We start from the raw sequence: 23875 nt of genomic DNA, 5'->3' as shown, positions 1-23875 counted from the left end.
AATTTGGAGAAGGTGTGAACGGACGACCAAGTCGCCGCCTTACACACCTGGGCCACAGAAGCCTGATGACGATAGGCCCAAGACGTACTCAGAGATCTGGTAGAGTGCGCCTTCACAGGGAAAGGAGGAACCTTCCCCCTCAAAGCATAGGCTTGCACAATCGTCTGTCTGATCCATTTGGCGATGGTAGCAGCCGACGCCGCCATGCCCTTCCGAGGTCCCTCTGGAAGGACGAATAGGGAATCCGACTTGCGAAAGGACTTAGTCGATGACAGGTAAACCCTGATCGCCCGAACAACATCCAAGGCATGCAAAGCCACCTCCTTCGGATGCTTAGGCTTCGCGCAAAGCGAAGGCAAGACAATGTCCTCATTCAGGTGAAATTCCGAGATCATCTTCGGAAGAAAGGAAGGGTTAGGTCGCAAGACCACCTTATCCAAGTGAATCACCAAGTAGGGAGAGCTGCAGGACAAAGCTGCCAGCTCCGACACCCTGCGAGCCGAAGTGATCGCCACCAAAAAGGCAACCTTTTTGGACAACAGAGACAACGAGATCTCCCTAAACTTTTCAAAGGGAGCCTGTTGTAACACGGACAGAACCAAGTTCAAGTCCCATGGAGGCAAAGGTTCCCTCCTAGGAGGGGCCAAATGTCGCACCCCCTGAACAAAAGGTGCTAATCAATGAATTAGACGCCACTGGGCGCTGAAAAAGAACAGCCAGCGCAGAAATCTGACCCTTAATTGTGGCCAGCGCCAAACGCTGGTCCACTCCAGTTTGGAGGAAAGCCAACACTCTCGACACCGAGTATGAGCGAGGGGAATACCCCTTGGACTCACACCAGGCAAAGTACGCCTTCCAAGTACGGTAGTAATTTTTTCCCGAGGAGGCTTTTCTAGCCTTGATCAAGGTGGAAATGACTTCAGGGGAGAGACCCCTATCCTTCAGGACCTGGCTTTCAACAGCCAGGCCGTTAAAGCCAGCGACTGTAAAGCAGGATGGAATATTGGCCCTTGAGAGAGAAGGTCGTCCCGAAGCGGCAGACGCCACGGAGCGTCGACTGCCAGATTTACCAGGTCTGCGTACCAAGACCGGCGAGGCCAGTCCGGTGCCACCAGAATCATCACGTGCGGTTCCGAGGCCAATCTGCGAAGCAGCCTGGACAGCAGCTGAATCTGTGGAAAGGCATACATCAGACGATACCGATGCCAGGGCACCACTAACGCGTCTGAGGCGACTGCCCGAGGATCGCGCGTCCTTGCCACGAACCTTCCCACCTTGTTGTTCAAACGAGACGCGAACAGGTCCACATCTGGAAGACCCCACTTCGCGCACAACATCTGGAAGACATCCGGGTGAAGGGACCATTCCCCCTGGTCCAGGGTCAGGCGACTCAGATAGTCCGCCTGCCAGTTCTCCACCCCCGGAATGTGTACAGCCGTTATGGCCGGGACGTGCGTCTCGGCCCATGACAGAATGCTGTTTACTTCCCGAGCAGCACGAGCACTCCTGGTGCCCCCTTGATGGTTGATGTAGGCCACTGCTGTGGCATTGTCCGTCTGAACCCGAACCGGACGGTCCTGAAGCCGTTCCGACCAATGCAGAAGGCAAAGTTTTATCGCTCGCAATTCCAGAATGTTGATCGGAAGGAAGGATTCCTCCTCCGACCAAGTTCCCTGGGCGGACAGAACGCCCAGAACACCACCCCAGCCCGACAGGCTGGCATCCGTGGTGATTACCGTCCACGAAAAGGGACGAAAGGACTTGCCCCCCCCGACACCGCCGGGGACTGGAGCCACCACAAAAGACCCCTTCGGGTGTGGCGGCTCAACGAAAGCTGCCGATCCAGAGATTGTGGACGCCCGTCCCACTTGGCTAAGATCTCCGCTTGAAGATCCCGCGTGTGAAACTGGGCGAAGGGAATCGCCTCGAAAGCCGAGACCATTAGACCCAGACATCTCATACATGTCCGGAGGGAAGAGTACTGAGTGTCCCTGAGGGACCTGACCTCGTCCTGAAGTGTCCGGAGCTTGTCTTCCGGCAGGAAGACCTTCGCTTGAGCAGAGTCCAGGATCATCCCCAGGTAGGGAAGACGAACCGTCGGACACAACGTTGATTTTGGAAAATTTATCGTCCAACCAAACTCCTGCAGAGTCTGCATCGTGGTGGACAGGTCGTTCACCAGGCCCTGACTGGTCGCAGACCGAAGCAAGATATCGTCCAGATATCCCAAGACAGACACCCTGGGCTCTCAATAAAGCCAGGACCGGCGCAAGCACCTTGGTGAAAACCCGCGGAGCTGAAGCGAGACCGAAGGGTAACGCCACGACTTGGTAATGATCCTCCGCAATGGCGAATCGAAGGTACTTCTGGTGACCCTCGAAAATGGGGATGTGAAGGTACGCATCCTTCAGATCGATGGAGGCCATGAATTCCCCCGGAACCAGGGCAGCCACCACTGAGCGCAGGGATTCCATGCGGAACTTGCGAACCCGCACAAAGCGGTTCAGAGCTTTCAAGTCCAGAATCGGACGCACTTTGCCCTCCTTTCTGGGCACAGTGAACAGATTGGAGTAGAACCCCCGAAATCTGTCCCGATGAGGCACCGGAACCACCACTCCCTGGGTCCGCAGATCCCGCACCGCCAGGTGCAGATCCTGCAAACGCCCCGGAGACAGCTGAAGATTTGAGGGAAAAAATCTGCTCGCCGGCCGAGAGAGAAACTCGATCTTGTATCCAGATCGAACGATTTCCTGAAGCCACCTGTCCCGAATGCGGGCCAGCCAGGGTTGAAGAAAACCGAGCAAACGTCCCCCCACCCCAGAACCGGGTGAGGGCGTCCCTTCAGGTCGAATTGGTATGGGCAGCGGGCCCGGACTGGCCGGACTTCTGCTTACCTGCCCACGGCTTCTTCTGGGAGCCTTGGCCCTTGCCCTTGTATTGCGACCGAAAGGCACGAAAGGACCCCTGAGAGGGCCTGAACGAGGTATTCTTCTTACCGCGAACAAACTTAGTCTTGTGAGTATGGGGCAAGAGAAAGCTCTTACCCCCGGAAATTCCCTTTATCAGAGAATCCAAAGACTCGCCAAAAAGGCGAGATCCCGCGTAGGGAAGATTAGCTAGAGTCTTGCGAGAAGATTGGTCAACCGACCAACATTTCAGCGATATCAGGCGACGGTTCAACACCGCGACACTGGAGAGGCGTGCAGCCAAAGGGACTAAATCCAAGTCCGCATCGCACAAATACATGACACCCTGATGAATTTGATCTACCATAGCCAACGTTGTCGGCGGAGCAGAGTCAGCCACCAGGGTGCGCCTGAGCACCTGCGTCCAATCCGCAATAGCTTGGGCTGCCATAATGGAAGCAAAAATAGGCTTCAGCATAGAACCAGCAACCGTATAATGACGGGCCAGAGACTCCAATCTCCTGTCCGTAGGGTCCCGGAACACCGGGGTATCCTCAGCAGGAATCGCAGTAGATTTATTCAAAACTGCCACCGCGTGATCCACCTGAGGCGGCACACACCAACGCTCATCAGTGGTGGGTGTAAATGGATAACGCAGCTTGAACTTACTTGGCACAGTAAAGGGCTTTTTTAAATTGCGCCATTGCTCATCAACAGCGCACTGAAATTCCGCAGGGCAGGGAAAAAACCTGCGCTGATTTGCGTTTCCTTTTCGTCCCATAAGAGGACATCAAAGCAGGAGGACATGGTTCATCCTGCAGATGCAGTGTTTCCTTGATAGAAGTAATCAACTTTTTGGCCTTAATTCTAAGCGGTATGTGTGGAGAAAACCAGGCACTGCTCATCACCTGTCCAATACAGTCCCAACAGTGAAGCATGGTGGTGGCAGCATCATGCTGTGGGGGTGTTTTTCAGCTGCAGGGACAGGACGACTGGTTGCAATCGAGGGAAAGATGAATGCGGCCAAGTACAGGGATATCCTGGACAAAAACCTTCTCCAGAGTGCTCTGGACCTCAGACTGGGCCGAAGGTTTACCTTCCAACAAGACAATGACCCTAAGCACACAGCTAAAATAACGAAGGAGTGGCTTCACAACAACTCCGTGACTGTTCTTGAATGGCCCAGCCAGAGCCCTGACTTAAACCCAATTGAGCATCTCTGGAGAGACCTAAAAATGGCTGTCCACCAACGTTTACCATCCAACCTGACAGAACTGGAGAGGATCTGCAAGGAGGAATGGCAGAGGATCCCCAAATCCAGGTGTGAAAGACTTGTTGCATCTTTCCCAAAAAGACTCCTGGCTGTATTAGATCAAAAGGGGGCTTCTACTAAATACTGAGCAAAGGGTCTGAATACTTAGGACCATGTGATATTTCAGTTTTTCTTTTTTAATAAATCTGCAACAATGTCAACAATTCTGTGTTTTTCTGTCAGTATGGGGTGCTATGTGTACATTCATGAGGAAGAAGAATGAACTTAAATGATTTTAGCAAATGGCTGCAATATAACAAAGAGTGAAAAATTTAAGGGGGTCTGAATACTTTCCGTACCCACTGTATATATTACGCACACGCACACACACACACACACACACACACACACACATTTTGACGGTCATCAATAGTACATACGACCTAGTAGAGTTTAAATCCCTGTTCTAAGAGGCATTATTTGCCTACATTAACCAGATTTCGACTGTCCCATAGCAGCTCTACTGCTACAGGATGCCCGCTCTGTGGAGAATCACGCATATTCAGGTCATACTGCTCTTCTGAGTGTAGGCGGCACATGCGCCACCGGCACGCCACTTCTGCTGTAATTAGTCACAGCAGAAGCCAATAAGCAGATGCCAGCACCCGCTGATCTGTGATGAGAGTCAGGAGCAGAGGTCACTCACTAATTATCCTGAAAGGTAACAGGGTCCTAGGTTTAGGAATAATTGTGTACATCCAAAGACCCACGGTTCCTCTGGAAAGCAGAAACTCCACTAGGAACCCTCAAAACCGGGGATCCTTACAACTAAACAGGGATCTAACACATCCTAGAGTTCTCCAAAACCCCAGGGAAAACAAAGTCTCACAAGGGCCCAGACCATCACTTTGGAATGGAACCAGTGGTTCTGATTGTGATCAGTGATTGTGATGCAATCATTGCGAGCCAGAGGTAAACTTCCAACCTGATTCTGACAGGTCACTGAGTTAAATCACAGCTCGGGTAAATCAAAGCTCTAATCTAATACAAAGGCTCCTTGCAGCCCAGGGCCCTAATAATTCATCTTTAGGGTCCAATCCAGTGGCCAACCAAGGGCCACAGAATTTGTAAATTGCCAGGTTGCCAAAGATAAGAGGGATACACTGAATGAAGAGAGATAGGTTCTAACATCATTTTATCCCTAGGTCTATATAGTAATGAGGAATGCGATATCCCTGGCAGGGAATACTGGTCGTTAGATACTAACTACTCTTCTATCTTTAAGTGTTTACCTCTTCCCTCTGACATATGCAGGTCATTCAGAGCAACCAAACTTCAAGAAAATTTCCACAGACGGTAATTCCAGTGGTAAATAGAAAAATGGCACTATAGGTTGCAAGAGGCCTAAAGGTTCCTGTATGTAAAAGATGAGTTATCAGCATGTGGTGGTTGATTGCCCTAAATAAGATGTAGAGATACCCACAGAGGGGGTCATATTTTCGTTCTTCACAGGTATTAAAATCTGATTGTTCATTTACCAACATTGAGACAGTAAAATAAGTCCAGTTAAAATATGAAACTGGTATGACCTAATTTCTTATTTCCCAGAATCAATGAATTTCAAACCCTAATGTTGACTAATGAAAGAAAAACACCCCTCGAGAGGGAACAGCCCCTCTTAAACAGCAGCCTGTAAAACTTTGCGGCCCAAAGAAGCATCTACAGATGCCAAAGTATCTACCTTATAGATTTTAGTGAAGGTATGCAACGACAGGCCAAGGTAAAAGCCACCAAGAATGTCACCTTCTGGGATAACGTAGGCAAGGGAATCCCCTGAATATTCTCAAATGGAGGTTTCTGGAGAACCGAAAGTACGAAATTTAAATCCCATGGCGGCAAGAGACCAGGTGGAGCCACATGTCGAACCCCCTGAATGAATGTACAAACTAAAGAGTGCGTGGCTAGGGGGTCACTGATGAAGACAGCCAGTGCAGACATCTGGCCCTTGAGGGTACTCAAGGCCAACTTCGGATCAATGCCCTGTTGAAGAAAGCTTAAGATCCGAGCCACAGAAAAGGATCCAGGATGACCGCCAGTCAACTTATACCAAGAAATGTACGCTTTCCATGTATGATGGTATATCTTGCTGGAAGACGACTCCCTCACCTTCACCATAGTAGGAATCACTGATCCAAACAGACCTCTATCCCTCAGTACCTGGCTTTTAATAGCTAAGCCATTAAAACCAGCGACTTTAAAGTAGGATGGTAGATCAGCCCTTGGGACAACTGGTCTTCTGAGAGGGAGCCCCCAAAGAACATTTATGGCCACCAGACTGATTGGTAGATCCTCGCCCTTGATTCCACGCAGGAATTACGGAAGAAGCCTGAGCCGAGGATGATGCTGGCCTTACCGTGGCCCTTGGACACCTTCCAGAGTGAGGTCTGAGGAAACCAACTTGGTTGGTGAAACGCGTCAGCGTCCAGCACTGTGCACTGAGCACCCATGCACTAGCTTCAACCGAGTCCCAAGCACAGGATCCAACACTTATCGCTCCCCAGGCTGTTCCCCGTGAAGGCGTCCGGCTAAAGGCTCTACAGGAAGTGACGAACGGGAGGATACCTCTGACCCGGAAGCCAACCTCCGCAGCCGCCGGTTTAGCCACATGGAGGGTTAGAACGCCGATGGGTTGAGTGACTACTAGAGGCTAATGGAACCTGGGGGACCGTGCCGCAAAATACCGTCATCCATCCTCCCCCTCTACATGATCAACACACCGGCACATAAAGAAGTGTATGTAAAGGTAAACCTATGATCTGTTGATTTCATCTACACGGACGGTTTATCTTCATCTGCATTAACTATTTACCTCACTTACATCGACTGTCCACTTGAGACCCACCTTAAATTTCATTAAGTGATCTCTGCGATTTTCATCTGTTCCCAATATCAAGGACTTTCCTTGTTTGATGATCCAACTGTGAATTCCTCGCAGACCATCAAGTTTACTTTTTTCAAACATCTTCTAATGTGTGTGGTCACCCACAGCAGGCAGCGAACTTACTTTGGATAATTATTCGGCAGTTAATTGCAGGTTGGAAGGTTGGAATTCCTCTATACCTATAACATTCCTTTAAGAAGTATATAATTTTTATATTGAGTCCATTATTTTGGTGAATTCCAGCCAGATCCGTTCTTTTTGATCGCAAGAGGGGTACTCCACAACATATGAGGTCCTCACACTGCACCTTGTGAATCATCCAGCCTACAAGGTATGCTGGTATTCGCAGGGTTCCAGTGTTAATGATTGAATGGTATGATATTATATTCATGGGTGCCTTATTGTCTTTGATTTTAATTTTTTGTTGTTTCTATAGCACCATGGTTCACAGCCCCATTGTCTGTTTCTGTCTTGAATTTACTATCTAAGGCATACGTGCCTAATAAATCTATATCTTTTAACCATAAACACGTCTGTGGTGCCCTTAGTTGGCGGTTGGGATAGTGAGTAACAGTTGTTATCTGTATTCTCACGGTCTCCCAACCTCCTGTCCTCTTTTGATATTTATGCTTATATGCCAACGGTCACCATTCAGACTAAGGTAACCCATTGAGGTCTGCAATTTATTATTGATGAGGTGTCCACTATAGTCCAGTGAACCCCCTTGAGCCCATTAGAACACTACCCTTTGTGTTTTTTCTCACCTTCCAGAGGAACCCGTGATCTCACCACGAACCTCGGTATCCTCCTGTGAAGCCAAACCTGCTAAAGGAGCTGCATGTAGGACTGTGCAAACAGAACTGTCTTGAAGGTGGATACCACCAGACTCAGAACCTGTATGCAAAATGGAAGAGAGAACTAACTGACAGAAGCCAGTGAATCACGGCCTGTGGTTCCTGATGTTTGTCCAGAGGAAAGACCACCCTGGTCAGAATTAGAATCAGACCTAGGTAAATCAATTCCCTTAAGAGGGATAGGGGGGACCTTAGGCAGTTCGGACAGCACATGAATCTTTTCAGGAATTAAATCCGCATAAGGAGACTCCGGACCTAAAAAAACCTGAAAAGGACAAGCTTTGTCCCCCTTTCTGGGTACCCCCAAAAGAATCACTTAGTGGATCCCCTTGACGCTCCTGAAGGAAGTCCACGAGGCTGGAAACCAACAAAGATGAGCCCCCACCTAAATAATGGGTGAGAACTGACCTTCATACCTTGTCTTCAGGTCCGGAGAAGCTAGCTCTAGGGATACCAGACCAAGGATACTTGGAACTTCCAGGGGAGGATTTGAAAGATCCATTTCCCTTATTCTCCATCCCAGAAGCACAAAATAATTTTCTATGTGCCAAAAAGGAGGGCCCCCATCTGCGGCGAAGCTCCTTCCCTTTCCTAGACTATGGCAGGAAGGTACACTGCCCTCCCCCCCCCCCCCCCCCCCGGTGATACCCTTAATGATGTCATCCAGGGAAGCCCCAAAACAGGCAATCGCCTTGAAAGGGCAGATCAATGGAAGCTTTTTTAGAGGCTTGTTCTGCAGACCAATTCTTAAGCCACAGCACGCGCCTAATCACCACCGCTGAAACAGAAAGTTTGGACAGCACAGGAGCTGTAACCAAAGGAAATTTAAATGGACGCCATTGAAACTCAATGGGGAAACCAAAAATATGGCCGCTGGACTACACCAACTTGGCCACCGAAGCCCGGAATACAGAATCCATGGCAAAATGGGGGCACATGTGGTGCTGCATGGGACCCTGGACCCCAGTGAAAATTTCACAGACCCCAGGAGGGGACCCCCCCACAGCATGCAAACACGGACACCCTCTACAGGGGGCTGAGAGCGGCATCTCCCACCGCTCCTCTGGCCCAGCACCATGCAGCCCCCCTATTCAAATTCACCCATGCCCCCAAAAAGGGATCGGGGGGAACAAGGGACAGATGAGGGCACCTACTCAGGGGGGGACCTCGTAAAGGAGAAGGGAGTAAACACAAGGGGGAGGAAGGACACAGGAGGGGCCTACCATCCCGGGGGGGGGGGGCGCGATCACCCAAGCAATTCTGCATGAAAGGTGGGGGGCACTACTCACCACACTAATATTTGGGTCACGCTTGAAGGCCAGACTGGGAAGACCGTAAGGAATTAGGATATCCAGTGCCTCGCCTAGTCTGGCTGTTGATTATATTTTCTGTTCCTGCGTGAACTACAAAGAAAAAAGTTAAAAATTCCATTTAAATAGGAAAAAAAAAAAAATCAGAGAACTGCAGATCCCAGCAGAGAGCCAGGTCCTTACTCCTGACTAGGCAAAAAAAAAAAAAAAAACTGGAGTCTTCTAGCAGGAAGTGATGGTATACCCTCTGGGACTGACACAGGGGCGTAACCGCCTAGTCCTACTCCTGAAGAAAGACAGCATTAAAACGCACTGGTCTGAAGAATTAAAGCTGTGTCTTTCAGAGAACGAAAGAGAAAAAGCATTTCCAGAGCAGGGATTATTTCAGCCAGCACAAGAAGCCATGGTATGATTTTTTTTTTTTATTTGAGGTGTTGCAGATGTAGTTTGTGAACAAGGTTTAATTACTGCTACTGCAAAGAGTATCAACAGCTGTTTTAAGCAAACGAATAATTGCCATTCAGGCCAGTAAATGTAGATTTACAGAAGTAAATAAAGTTTGATTCTTCACTGAATATCTCAGTGCTGATTCATGCAAGCTTCCTTACTTCACACAAATCATGCTTTTGAACTACCGGGAAACATGAAGTGTGCAACATGACAGGTGGTTGAACTCTTTGATGGAAAATAAGAACTGCTCTATGCCAGTGCAAAGATAAACCAATTAGCAACTCACAGATTGTTTCACTAAGAAGTTAATTTTATTAGGTGATGATCTCTGAAACATCATGGGAGAGAAAGCAGACAAAGTATTTTATCTATAAACATAGTGTCCAAACAAAGTAACTTCACAGTTGCAATAGGGGTAGGAAGTTCAGGGGTATAGCAAATACATTTTCCCTGTCTTTATTTATTATGTAACTCAGAGTCTATGCATCTCTGTTATAGTACGGTGTGGTAGGTTGGAACTCTACCAATCAATATGAAAACTAGACACTGAGGCAGCACATTTTAGAGCAGGGGTGTCAAACTCAATTTTATTGAGGCCCGCATTAGCAGTATAGTTGCTCTCAAAGGGCTGGTTGTATCTGGGGTGCGCTACATACGGAGTGCAGGGTTAAGGAGTGCGTAACATACAGAACACAGAGTTTAGGGGTGCACTATGTACAGAGTGCAGGGTTCAGGGGTGCGCTACATACAGGAGTGCAGGGTTCAGGGATGTGCAACTCCAATCCCCCTAAAGATTCCTTGCATATCTCTCTCTAATTGGCCCAGCTCTAGTCCCTACCTATGTAGGCAGGGCGTGCCTTGCAGGGAGATCATTCTCTCTGGCAATCTGCCCCCACCGTCTGTGCGTGTAAGGGATTTGTTACATCCAAGAGCCACTGAGCAAAGCTCTCCCTTGTAAACACAGAAGGCTTCTCTGTTTACAAAATGACAGTGGTGAGCGGAGAGTGAAAGCTGAAGTTGGCAGAATTGAGTTAGCAGTTAAGAATGTGCATCACTTCTGAAATGAAGTGGCAATGAGTCCTGGAAGTATGACTTTGTTATGCAGATGTTGGAATTTGTTTTGACACATAATGTGTCCAGGTACAGGGAGTCGCAATGGGGGCCCGTTGTGCCCCCTCATATGCGAATCTGTACCTGGGGGGATGGGAGTGCCATCTGTTTTCGGAAGATACCGATAGGGGATTACTGGGGGATTACTGAGCCATATAATAATATCATGGCATCGGTATATTGATGATATTCTCTTGATTTGGGCAGGATCAAAAATAGGTCTTGTTGCATTTTTGAATAGTTTGGAGTCCAATGATTACAATCTAAAATTTACGTTCAACTATTATCAGCAGAGAATAACATTTTTGGATGTGGAAATTTTTGTTGACGACAAGGGTCTTCTGCGCTTCACACTTCATAGAAAACCCTCTGCGGGAAATACAATTTTGCATGCCGCTAGCTCACACCCAGCCCAGTTAATAAAAAGTATTCCTTTCAGTCAGTTTCTCAGACTTAAACGCAATTGTACGTTAGATTCGGATTTTCGCAGGGAGGCAGGCACCCTGCAAAAACGACTTCTAAACAGAGGCTATATTAAAACCAGCCTTAAAAAGGCATTTAACAGGGCCAAAGACCAAACTAGATCCTCGCTTATTTACAAAAAACAACAATCAAAAGAAATCTGCAAGTACCAGAGTTATAACAAGATACAATAGACAGCATCAAAAAATATGTGCAATTTACAACAAATACTGGTACTTACTAACTTCAGATTCTAAAATTCATAAACACATCAAATCATATCCAGAAATTACTTATAAACGTTCTAAGTCGTTAAAAGATAGTCTAGTGAGAAGTCACTACTCTGTGACTGTTCCTAGTAAGAATATCACAAAAGGGAACTTTTGCCCGTGGAAAGTGTAATTACTGTTCTCAAATTTTAGCGGGTCAGAGTATATTATTACCTAACAACTCTATGTGGAGTGATAAGTACAGAGTTACATGTCAAACGGTAGGTGTTGTATACATCATGAAATGCAAATGTAATGCATTTTATATTGGGAAAACCTATGCCTATGCATTTTATATTGGGAAAAAAAAAATGCCCTATTTTATTAGAATTAGGGACCATATTGCCCTGATTAAAGCTAAAAAAAAATGGAGACACCTGTTAGTAGGCACATGGGCCTATACCATCAGTGATCTTAGCCATATGGGATTCTTTGCTTTGGATCATGTCCCAATGCATGAGAGAGGAGGAGATATTGACAAAAAAACTTCTCCAAATTGAAACCCAATGGATCTATTCTCTTCAAGCCACCCAGGTTTAAATGAAGGAGTTAGCTATAAACCATTTCTATAACTATATGCTTTTCCCTCTTTGCCTTCTTTTTGTTCTCTCATTGTTCTTGCCTCTTCTCTCTCTCCCCCTCTTCATTCACCCCCCCCCCCCCCCCAGTCTCTTTGCCGTTTATGTAAGCGTTACATATTATTCATGCTTATTTAGGTTGTTATTTAATATATTTCTCTTTGTGTATACATTTATTTGGACTATTCCGTTTAAATTATTTATTTTTTTTAAATATACAATATATTAAAGTATTCAATAATATTATTTGTGTGAGCAACTGTTCATTCACTCACTGTGTATATTCATTTTGTTTGTGTGTGTTTGTTTAATTTTTTCCTTATAATGATTGCAACTAACCAGATTCAGTGCAGAGGCTCATTCACTTTTCATTTGCGATTGTGTAATCAATACACAATCACTTCATCTATTTTGCAGATCTTTTCCCTTGTTTCTGGCACTTGTCCAGTGGCAGTGCTGGACACCCGCCACTTTGTTTGGGGTCCCCATACGGATGCCCGAGAAGTCCCAGGTTGCTCCTTTTCCTACTTTGGAGGACTCATCCTCCTCGATCGGACTGGATTACACCCCGGGTGCCGCCTCCTCTTGTGGGACCTTCATTTGTCTCTATGCTTCTTATAAATGCCTTCCCCACACAAACATCTGCCCCAGTATCCAATGGATGTGGAGCTTTGTGGGCCCCCTCCCTGTTGGGCGGTGTTTACAAACCGGGCGGAAGTATCAACATTGCGGCCGGCATCTTCGGAAACGCTGGTGTGCAGGTGCGGACCTTCCAGCTTGACGTCCGCATCCCGCTCTGACATTATCACGTCAGCGGGGTGGAGGGGGTATATATTGGAGCTCCAGTCATATCCTCTTCAATGTCTCCTTACACTCCCTGCGCGCCAGTGTATGTTCCCTGAGTCTTGAAGGTAAAAGATATCTCTTTGGACTTTTTGGATTACTGTCTTATCTATCTCTCCCCTTTTGTATTGTTACTAATTGGAAATGTTTTCTAATCTCCTTTTTCAGGCAGATATTCGCTTTACTTACCCTTATGCAAATTTTTGCTTTTTGTGTAGTTTCTATAAACATCCACACATATCTTTGCCTATATTACTCTGGCAATTCATTATCTTGCATTTTTTGATCAATTTGGGGATTTCTTTGATGAGATTTATGCTTTACTATCAGGGACACCTTTGGCACGTCAGGTATATGGGACTTTGTGATATATATATAATTTTGTCTTTAGAACATAGGTTTAGACACCTATAAATACCCACAAATACCCATATTTTGATAGGTTTTTAACTCCTTTGAGTTATCTTTTTTGGGGACTGGATATCCCCTCTGCGGGAGACCCATTCGGTGGGGCCCTCCTGCCGCTGGTATATGTGCCTTGGAATTGAACGCCAATCACATCTTCAGGCATGGCTATCCCTGCTTTTTTATTTTTCTGCATTGAATTGTCTTTGTGGTTTATGTACAAACAAATTACAGTATATTAAACTGCAATGTATAAAACATGAACTAGTATTACATGTATGTCTTTTTCTTCACTAGTTTTATAGTAATTGAAGTATAATAAATATTACTGTATATTCACAACTGGTGATGGATTTACACACCTCCTGCATGGTGCACTTTTAGGGTGTCTTAAGGAATAATACATATTGTTATGGTATTATGCTATGGCGGTTTCTTTTCTTCCATGACTCTAGGACTTCATTTCTTGGGAGTTCATCACATGTGTTTCTACAATCAAGTCCACTTCTCGTGATTTATTTCTGCAACCACTTATTGTTTGTTCGGTAAGCGCATCACCTATAAGTTTCTGGATTCCTAAAGTGTGGATCTTAGTAGTCACATCAATTTGAAGATTATCCATTGCCATTAGGATTTATCTTCACACTAGGACTTGATTTATTTTGGACATTGATTTGTTCACATCACTCAGCGCGACTTATGTTTATATAAAACATGAACTAGTATTACATGTATGTCTTTTTCTTCATTAGTTTTATACTAATTGAAGTATAATAAATATTACTGTATATTCACAGCCTCATAAGACAAAAAATATTTTTGATGAATCTCGTTTATGAATTTGTATGAAAATAAAGTACAATTCATTTAAAAAAAAAAAAGAAAAATATCGTCTGTATTGGCGATGTCTGTGAAAGTCTTTGAGTACCGTTAAAAGTCCCACATTCCACATATCTTCCCTATATATTTTTACAGGGATGTTGGTACTCTAACTTATTTTTCTTTGGTTCCATCCACCTTTCCTTACCAGTTTCTGAAGTGAAGTGTTAGAACAACAAAATCAAGCATGAGTGCCAAAGGAGACCACAACTCAGGTAGCACTAACCCATAGCAATGTTAATGCACTGTAGGGCAATCAGGCCTAGATTGGTAACTCTGACATTGGTTAGCAGAACTAGGAGGCACCTGAGTGTAGTCTTGGGCTCATATGATCTCCTATGGTCTGTTCAGGCTCAGTGACTCTACTTATAATTACATTGCTAATTCCCTGTATCTTATAAAAGTTCTCCTCTTGCCTTATATAGCACTGTCGACTTACACATCACTTTACTATATATATTTCATAAATACACATACCAGGGCCAATTAACCTACCAGCATGTCTTTTGAGCATGTGAGGAAGCTAGAGTCCCCGGAAGAAAACCCACGCAGGCACAAGAACAACATGCAATCTCGAGCCGGTAGTGCCGTGATTGGGATTCAACCCGCCGACCTCAGTGCTACCAGGCGGAAGTACTAACCACTTAACCCCTGTGCTGCCCTATTCTAAAGAGATGACTGTAGTGTCAGTATTAAGTTGCTGAATTGCCCTAAGCAAAGATTTAAACAGAAAAAAGCATAGGTGGTATGTCCTATGAGTTTCAAGCTACTTCCAAGCCTGAACTTGTCACCATAAAATCTCACCTCAAATGTTCCAGCTTTCAGCAAGTTGACTTGATCGTACTGTGAAAGGTCCTTAAATCCTGGAATGCGCTTAGCAAATTCCACAACTTCTTTTACAGCCGGGGTAAAACTCATGGAGAATTCTTCCCAGATTTGAGGTCCAGATTTATTTGGGTCCATGTAAGGAGACATGCTCATTGGACAAACCTGCAAAGTGTAAAACCTAGTAAGTATACAAGCACCAGCAACATAAACTCTATATTGTTGATGGCCCCCCCCAATACTGCATTTTAAAACAACCCCCATAACAAATTACACAGGTATAAAAAAAAAAAAACACATATGAAGACCAGTGTATTTAAATACAGTGTCACACGTTGACGGTACAAATTCAGTCAGGAGTGAAAATTAAGCCTTGAGATGCATACATGAATGCAGTACCCCGCTCAGGGCTTCAGTTTCCATGGGTTGCTGTAGTGTGAAAGCACACTCCACTCCCTTTTGGGAATATTCGGGTGATCTGGTAACCTCTTTCTTACCCGTATAATGCAGGAGAGAGATTTCCAGATACACCCACTGTAGACTATTTTGCGGTCTCTCCTACAGAAAACCTGATGTATTAAAGTCCCTATCACAAAAGTCTTAGTATTATTTTCCATGCAAGGCATTCTGTGACAGAAGAGCAGTCCTGTCATTTATTCTACACTCCTCCATTCAAAGAACGCCTTGTGATGATCGTCTATAAATTTTGCTCCATCATATATGGCAGTGGGAGGAACAGTAACCCATTAATTGTGTAAGTGGGAATAATAGTGCCCTATTGTTGGTGTCAGTTGGAAGAATAGTGCCCCATTGTTGGTATCAGTGGGAGGAATAGTGCCCCATTGTTGGTATCAGTGGGAGGAATAGTGCCCCATTGTTGGTGTCAGTGGGAGGAATAGTGCCCCATTGTTGGTGTCAGTGGGAGGAATAGTGCCCCATTGTTGGTGTCAGTGGGAGGAATAGTGCCCCATTGTTGGTGTCAGTGGGAGGAATAGTGCCCCATTGTTGGTGTCAGTGGGAGGAATAGTGCCCCATTGTTGGTATCAGTGGGAGGAATAGTGCCCCATTGTTGGTATCAGTGGGAGGAATAGTGCCCCATTGTTGGTATCAGTGGGAGGAATAGTGCCCCATTGTTGGTATCAGTGGGAGGAATAGTGCCCCATTGTTGGTATCAGTGGGAGGAATAGTGCCCCATTGTTGGTATCAGTGGGAGGAATAGTGCCCCATTGTTGGTATCAGTGGGAGGAATAGTGCCCCATTGTTGGTATCAGTGGGAGGAATAGTGCCCCATTGTTGGTATCAGTGGGAGGAATAGTGCCCCATTGTTGGTATCAGTGGGAGGAATAGTGCCCCATTGTTGGTATCAGTGGGAGGAATAGTGCCCCATTGTTGGTATCAGTGGGAGGAATAGTGCCCCATTGTTGGTATCAGTGGGAGGAATAGTGCCCCATTGTTGGTATCAGTGGGAGGAATAGTGCCCCATTGTTGGTATCAGTGGGAGGAATAGTGCCTCATCATTGGTGTCAGTGGGAAGAATAGTGCCCTATTGTTGGTGTCAGCTGCATGAATTATGCCACTACTGGTAGCGTCAGAGGGGGAAAAAGTGATCTATCGTTGGTCTCTGTAGGAGGACTAACACCCCAAGGGCCGGATAAAGGTAAGCAAAGGACCACATTCGGAGACCACTGCTGTATACTGTTGGTAGTTATGGCTACATACAGTTCATGCTGCGCACACAGAAGTCCCAATGAACTACTTAAATGAAAAACATGGAGATTAGCGTTGACACTTTAGATCTATTTGAGATTACAGTACCTTTAAAACAAGAGATGCAGAAACACATCAGAAATTAAAAGTACCCACAGACATTGGATAAATATTGTCAAGTAACAGGAATTCGATCATGCTGGATTCTAGAATTTGCCCAATTTCAATTTGTTCTCTGTATAAAAAGAAAAACAAGCCCAGAGTCAGCCAGGTTCACACCAAAAATGGTTCATATGTCAAGCACTAATGAGTATTTTTTTGAGTTGTTTGTACAATATTTTCACAGTGGAAACCCAAAGTGTCTGCGAGTACTTTCAAACAGAAGATAAACCAAAAAAAGTTTGTACCAAATACATTCTGCTTCCTCTATTGCTCGGATAGCCATTCATGCGCTCAGCCTGAGATACGTCAATCGTGGGTGTTTTACTAAACTCCTTGTGGGAATAGCTATTGGAAATGGTAATGTTCTGTTCATTGGAGTAGTAAACAGCATGGGCATAGGGACAACCCATGTTTTTGTTCCTATGTTGTCCATTCATGTAGTTCTGGCTTTCACCAACAGGACAGCGGGCAAAGTTATTGAACTGATTATTGTTACTGTATTTGACATTATTCATTCTTTCTACCCTGTGGTGGCTGGCTTTGCCTTTAAATTCAGAAGTCTCCTGATTGTACATGAAGGTCTCTCTGTGAGCTCTAGTTACTGTACCAATGACATCCTCTTTACTAATGTCTGAAGATGGAGGAGCTGGATAAAGTGAAGATGACTGTGGCGTGGGGCTTTTTTCAGGATATTGCTGAACCTTGCTGTCTATGTTTTCTTGAACAGGATGGGGCACAGGTGGCAAAACTGATGGTGAAGCTTGGTAATCTGGCAGTGCTTCTTGAGGTCCCGAGCTACCAAACTGACTGTTCATCATAGTGTTCATGGCAGACTGCATTTCCATCAGCATTCTTTGTTTTTCACGCTTTGGGATGCGACCAAAACGAACAGCTGACAAAGAAAGACAGTAAGAAGAGAAATTAAAGATAGATAATCATAATTCACTAACATCTCTGACAAATAACCAATTAAGGAACCGCCATGATTCGGTCTTTGAAAATGATGCATCAGAGAGGTATTCAGAGACAGCAAACTTGGGAGGGGGGAGGGGGGGCTATTTATGAACAAGTGAAGGAAAGCAATCAGGAAGTGGAAATGTTGCCCATAACAATTCCTTACTCAAATTTTCTCAGAACTTAACCACTTACCACCTGTAGGATATGCTGGACTTTCAGTGGTTGTACCAGGATGATTCCTGCAGTTACAGGCATCATCCTGGTATTTTATTTTTTTTTTTTCAGCCAGCGATTCCCTGTAACATAAAAGCCATCCTAGCGGCTAATTATCCACTGGATTGCCCCTCCCACCGGCGCCTCGCCAGGCTTTCTCATGTGATTGGGGAGCCCGGTACCCAACCTGGCGATGCCGCCTGATTATCATAGCGCTGGCCGTGGACCAGATGTTCTCTGCCCATCTCTATGGTCCTGGGAGACCAGAATTTTGGGGCAGAGGAGAGATCTGGGGTCTCTTACAGCCCAGGTGTCTCCATAAAGAGGACCTGTTATGCCTTATTTCTATCACAAGGGATGTTTAAATTTCTTGTGATAGGAATAAAAGTGATCAAAAAAAAAAAAGGGACAGTGAACGCATACTCAGGTTGTGCCCGCATAAGTAAACAGCATTTGCACCACACATATGAGTTATCGCTGCAAACGTTACAGCAATTGCAATAATTCTAAACTCTAAAAATCTATAAAAAGTTGCCTATGGAGATTTTATTTTTTTTTTTTTAAAGTACTGTAGTTTGGCGTCATGCCACAAGCATGCGCAATTTTAAACCGTGAAATACGTTAGGTATCCATTTACTTGACATAACATCATCTTTTATACATTACCAAAAAATTGTGCTATATAGGTTTTTTTTGCATTAAAATATGACAGGAGGGTTTACTTCCACTTTAAGGTTTATTTTAAAAAAAATGAATATATCAGGATAAAAATACTTAGTTTTTTTTTTAATTGATGGTATTTTTTAGTTGAGTTCAATGAAAATAATAATCACATGGTTGAAATAAAAATCCTTATCTCGGTTGAAATAAAAACCCTTATCTCGGTGTTAAACTTTTTTTTTTTTAATAGAGACCTTTTGGTTTTAAAAAATAAAACTTGTCACTTTGTCCATTTAAGTGACATGTCTAAGGGCGTGTGTTGACAGGCTTTTTCTTGCTACAAACGAGTCTTGCATATCTATACAAGCAAATGGGTATGCAAAACCAATCGAAGCAGATCAATTGCAGGTCAGAAGGAGGTCAAATACAGGTTAAAACACACCTGTCATTGAATTCTGATCGACCTCAGAAGTGTGTCAAACTAATGTCATCAGCACAAGCTGAGCTTCCCTACTACTCCGTTTACCTGTTGTAAGCCATGGAAACAGAACATCTGCATATAAGGGAGCATGTGACCTTCTTTTCTGACCAGGATGTAGTGATCTGTGGCCAATTGTCAGGTCTGAACATCATATAAAGCTGTAGAGGGAAGAAGGTAATTGACCCTCAAACACAGGTTGACATGAAGCTTATACAGGTATTAGACACCGGGCTCCAGCAGGTTAACAGAGAGATGGAGAGCGGCAATGTGAACTATCAAGAAAACCTGTAAATTTGACCTGAAGGGGCAAAGTGACAAGTTTTATTTAAAAGAAAACAAGAATATGAGATAATTTATTTACTGTTGAAATAAACTGCTTTTCAACCTGTAGCTGCTTTCATTGAGAATGTAAATGATAGAACACAGACACGGTTACCCCTTTGAGAATCTCACCCCAAAGGCCCATTGGCCAGTTCACTTCCAGCAATGATAAATGTGTAAGGCTTTTCACATACCATCCCTGGACATGCCGACAGACAAACATTTCTTGAAGCGGCATTGCTGGCAGCGATTTCGGTTCATCCTCATGATAGAACAGCTCTCATTCTTGAGGCACTTTTTGTACTGGATGTTTTGTTGTATGCTTCTTCTGAAAAAGCCCTACAAACACACAACAACCCCTTAACCAATAGATAAATATATAAATATACCCGAGTGCATGTGTGCATCATTTATTGTAAAGGAAGTCAGAATGCAGAATTATCTGGCAAAGAAAGATCTGAGAGATAACAGGATACATTAAAGAAAAATAATTCTCTTGATCCTCAATTAGATTAAATAATAAATCAAAATATAATTATTAGAATTCTGCACTGGAGTCATCGATACAAATGCCAATCATGTAGGTAATAACCCCCGATCATCTCCATATACAACTACCAGGTTCCTCACAAATTGCTTTTGCCATCAATGGGATCGACATTACTAGAGTTGGTAATGGCCTTTATCAAACACTTTACAGTTCCCAGAGGAACCCTTAAATAATTTTCAGGTCTCATGGAGCAATTCATTTGGGTCAGTATGAAAAATGCCCCCTTACAGTGGTGGTCAAAATGCCACACGTAAAGACAACTAAAAAGATCATTGGCACTGGCCCTGCAACTATAAAGACACCATCAAATGGGATGTAAACTAGTCACAGCTTAAGGAACACCAGCAACCTCTGGATAAACCACTGTTTCAGACTGACTGGTTTAAAGACATTGGGGTTGATTTACTAAAGGCAAATCCACTGTGCACTGCAAGTGCACTTGGAAGTGCAGTCGCTGTAGAGCTGCGGGGAAGATCTGAAAATGATGGGGGGGGGGGGGGATCTGAAAATGAGGGGGGAAAGATCTGAAAATTAGGGGGGGGGGATTTGAAAATGGGGGGGGGGGAGATCTGAAAATGAGGGGGGGAAAGATCTGAAAATGAGGGGGGGAAAGATCTGAAAATGAGGGGGGGAAAGATCTGAAAATGAGGGGGGGGAAAGATCTGAAAATGAGGGGGGGAAAGATCTGAAAATGAGGGGGGGAAAGATCTGAAAATGAGGGGGGGAAAGATCTGAAAATGAGGGGGGGAAAGATCTGAAAATGAGGGGGGAGAGATCTGAAAATGAGGGGGGAGAGATCTGAAAATGAGGGAGATGATCTGAAACGAGGGGGGTGGAAGATCTAAAATGAGGGGGGAAGAGCTGCTGATTTCGATCATCCAATCATGTGCAAGCAAAAAATGTGATTTTTGACTTATCGTAAAATCTATTTCTCTGATGTTCGTTGATGGACACAGCTCCTGATATTCTTGGGTTACACTGCCCGCTACAAGAGCAGGACCCTAGGCAGAAAAAAAAGTCTGACTAAGCCTATTGGCAGTCCTAGGGGGGGTATACTCCCTCTCTCTGCTATAGGTACTCAGTTTTGTTACAAGCAGTGTCAGAAGAATTACAACTCCACAGAGGGGTGGGTGCTGTGTCCGTAAATGAACATCAGAGAAATTAATTTTACGGTAAGTCAAAAATCCCATTTTCTCTTTCGTTCATTGACGGACACAGCTCCTGATCTTAACCATTGGGACGTCCCAAAGCAGAGTTAAACTTGAGGGGTGAGAACAGCGAAAAAGAAACTCCCAAGGCTAACTATAGCCAACCAGGTATACAGTAGCTCAACCAAAACTGGAGCTCACGTGAAAAAAAAAAAAAAAATACACCCTCAAAAAAGGACCAGGTCCTCTAAACAGCTGCCTGCAAAAACCTTGCGGCCAAAGGAAACATTCGCAGATGCCAAAACATCCACTTTATAGAACTTTGTGAAAAGTGTGCACCGATTACCAGGTGGCCACCTTGCAAACCTGCGTCACTGATGCCGGATGACGGAAGGCCCAGGAGGCGCTGAGCACCTGAGAAGAATGCATCTTGACAGAGAAAAGAGGACCCTGACCCTGTTTGGAATAGACCTGAACCACTCTCTGTCTGATCCATCTGGAAACGGTTGCAGAGGAAGCCGACAACCCTTTCAGAGGCCCATCCATGAGTCTGACTTCCTAAAAGACTCTCTAGCTACCAGGTACACCCCAAAACACATTCAAGGCATGCAAAGCAATTTCCTTTGGATGTTTCGGCCTGCCACACAGGGAAGGCAACACAATGTCTTCATTCAAATGAAAATCAGAGACAACCTGAGGAAGGAATGACTGAAAGAGGCGAAAAACCACCAAGTAAGGTGAACGACAGAATAACGCCGCCAATTTCGACACCCTGCAGGCAGAGGTGACAGCCACCAAAAAAGCCACCTTCTTGGACAGCGTAAGCAGGGGAATCTCCCGAAGATTCTCAAAAGCAGGCTTCTGAATGACAGAGTACCAAATTGAGGTCCCAAGGCGGCAACAGAGACCGCTCTGGAGGGATCAAGTGTCTAACTCCCTGAAGAAAAGTACGTACCAGGGAGTATATGGCCAAGGGCTGTTGAAAGAAGACCACTAAGGCCCACACCTGACCCTTGAAAGTACTCAAGGCCAGTTTCTGCTCAACCCCCCCCTTGAAGGAAGGTCAAGATTGGAGCCACCGAAAAAGAGCGAGGATGAACCCCAAGAGTTTCACACCACGCAATATGTACATCTTCCAAGTATGATGGTAGATCTTCTAGGTTTTAACAGCATAGGAATCACCATAATAAAGCAAACCTTAGTGCTGTGCTAAATAATATATAAAAGATTAAAATATTAATGAATAACAACAGCTGCTAAAACCTCAGTTGTTTGTAACAAGTGTGTGCTATACTATAGATAACATATGAATTATTAATACTTGAGATATAATCAGATGCTTCTTTAAAAACAGTCCACAACCATGCAAATTTTATGTGAATATATTGTGATGATCCTTCCTGCCACCGACATCCACGTTGTATAGGGTGCTCACTCTTCCTTCTCCTTTTGTGCAGTTCAATGAACACATCCATGTGCCACCACAATGAGTGCTTCCCCCCTTATAGTTGGGTTCTCACCTCAAATTGATGTGACCTCACAACTAAGCTTGATCTAATAATGCCATTTTGCCTCTCCCCGGCCTAGGGATGAGCATGCAGTTAGCCCCAATACGTACTGCTTGTCTTCTCACTCCACTCCTCCACAGCACCATTGCAATGCCACATACGAAGAAAGAATTCAATAGTGCTTATACCCTTAAAAGCATATCTTTATTAAAAACAATAGTATGGGTACTCACAGCGCACCAGTCTAAACATACAAAATATCCACCATCAGCAGTTTCATTCACGCCCACAAGCCCTCAGTCTACACTCCTGGGAGCAGGTTCTGCCTAGCCGCCGGGTGCCATCACTGTCCTTGCCCCTCCCCTATGCGTGTCAACACAGGGTCACATGTCTTCATCAGGGGGATATTCTATTGGGAATAGAATTATAACCTGCTCCCAGGAGTGTAGACTGACGGCTTGCAGGCACAAATGAAACTGCTGTTGGAGGATATATTGTATGTTTAGACTGGTGCGCTGGAAGCACCGGCAAAGTGTGAGTACCTATACCTATACTATTGTTTTTTAATAAAAATATGCTTTTAAGGGTATAAGCACTATTGAATTCTTTCTTCGTATGTGGCATTGCAACGGTGCTGTAGAGGAGTGGACTGAAAAGACAAGCAGTACGTATTGGGGCTAACTGGATGCTCTTCCACAGGTCGGGGAGAGGCAAAAAGGCGTTATTAGACCGAGCTTAGGTGCGAGGTCACATCATTTGAGGTGAGAACCAAAACTATAAGCGAAGAGCACACATTGTGGTGGTTAACTGCAAGAAAGGAGAAGGAAGAGTGAGCACCCTAATACAGCATGGATGTCGGTGGCAGGAAGGATCATCACAATATATTTACATAAAATTTGCATAGTTGTGAACTTTAAATGTTTTTAAAGAAGCATCTGATTATATCACAAGTATTAATAATTCATGTTATCTATAGTATAGCACACACTTGTCACAACTGAGGTTTTAGCAGTTGTTATTATCCATTATTTTTGATGGTTTTATATGATATTATTTAGCACAGTACTAAGGTTTGTTTTATTAG

General features: G+C 44.7%; 1 protein-coding gene across 1 annotated transcript in view; it reads right to left on the bottom strand.

Annotated features, from left to right (window-relative positions):
* NR1D2 (nuclear receptor subfamily 1 group D member 2) overlaps positions 1-23875 on the bottom strand; it is a 64147-nt gene that overhangs the window by 7770 nt on the left and 32502 nt on the right. The window contains exons 4-6 of the mRNA XM_082259786.1: positions 19780-19924; positions 17199-17845; positions 15064-15249 (exon numbers count right to left, since the gene is read on the bottom strand). Of these exons, the coding sequence (XP_082115912.1) occupies positions 15064-15249; positions 17199-17845; positions 19780-19924 (978 nt within the window). The remainder of the gene's footprint in view (positions 1-15063; positions 15250-17198; positions 17846-19779; positions 19925-23875) is intronic.

Source organism: Pelophylax lessonae (assembly GCF_965119305.1).
Source record: "Pelophylax lessonae genome assembly, chromosome: 5".
Classification (NCBI taxonomy): domain Eukaryota; kingdom Metazoa; phylum Chordata; class Amphibia; order Anura; family Ranidae; genus Pelophylax; species Pelophylax lessonae.
The sequence above is the reverse complement of the archived record's forward strand: the minus strand, read 5'-3'. Positions and strand labels throughout refer to the sequence as shown.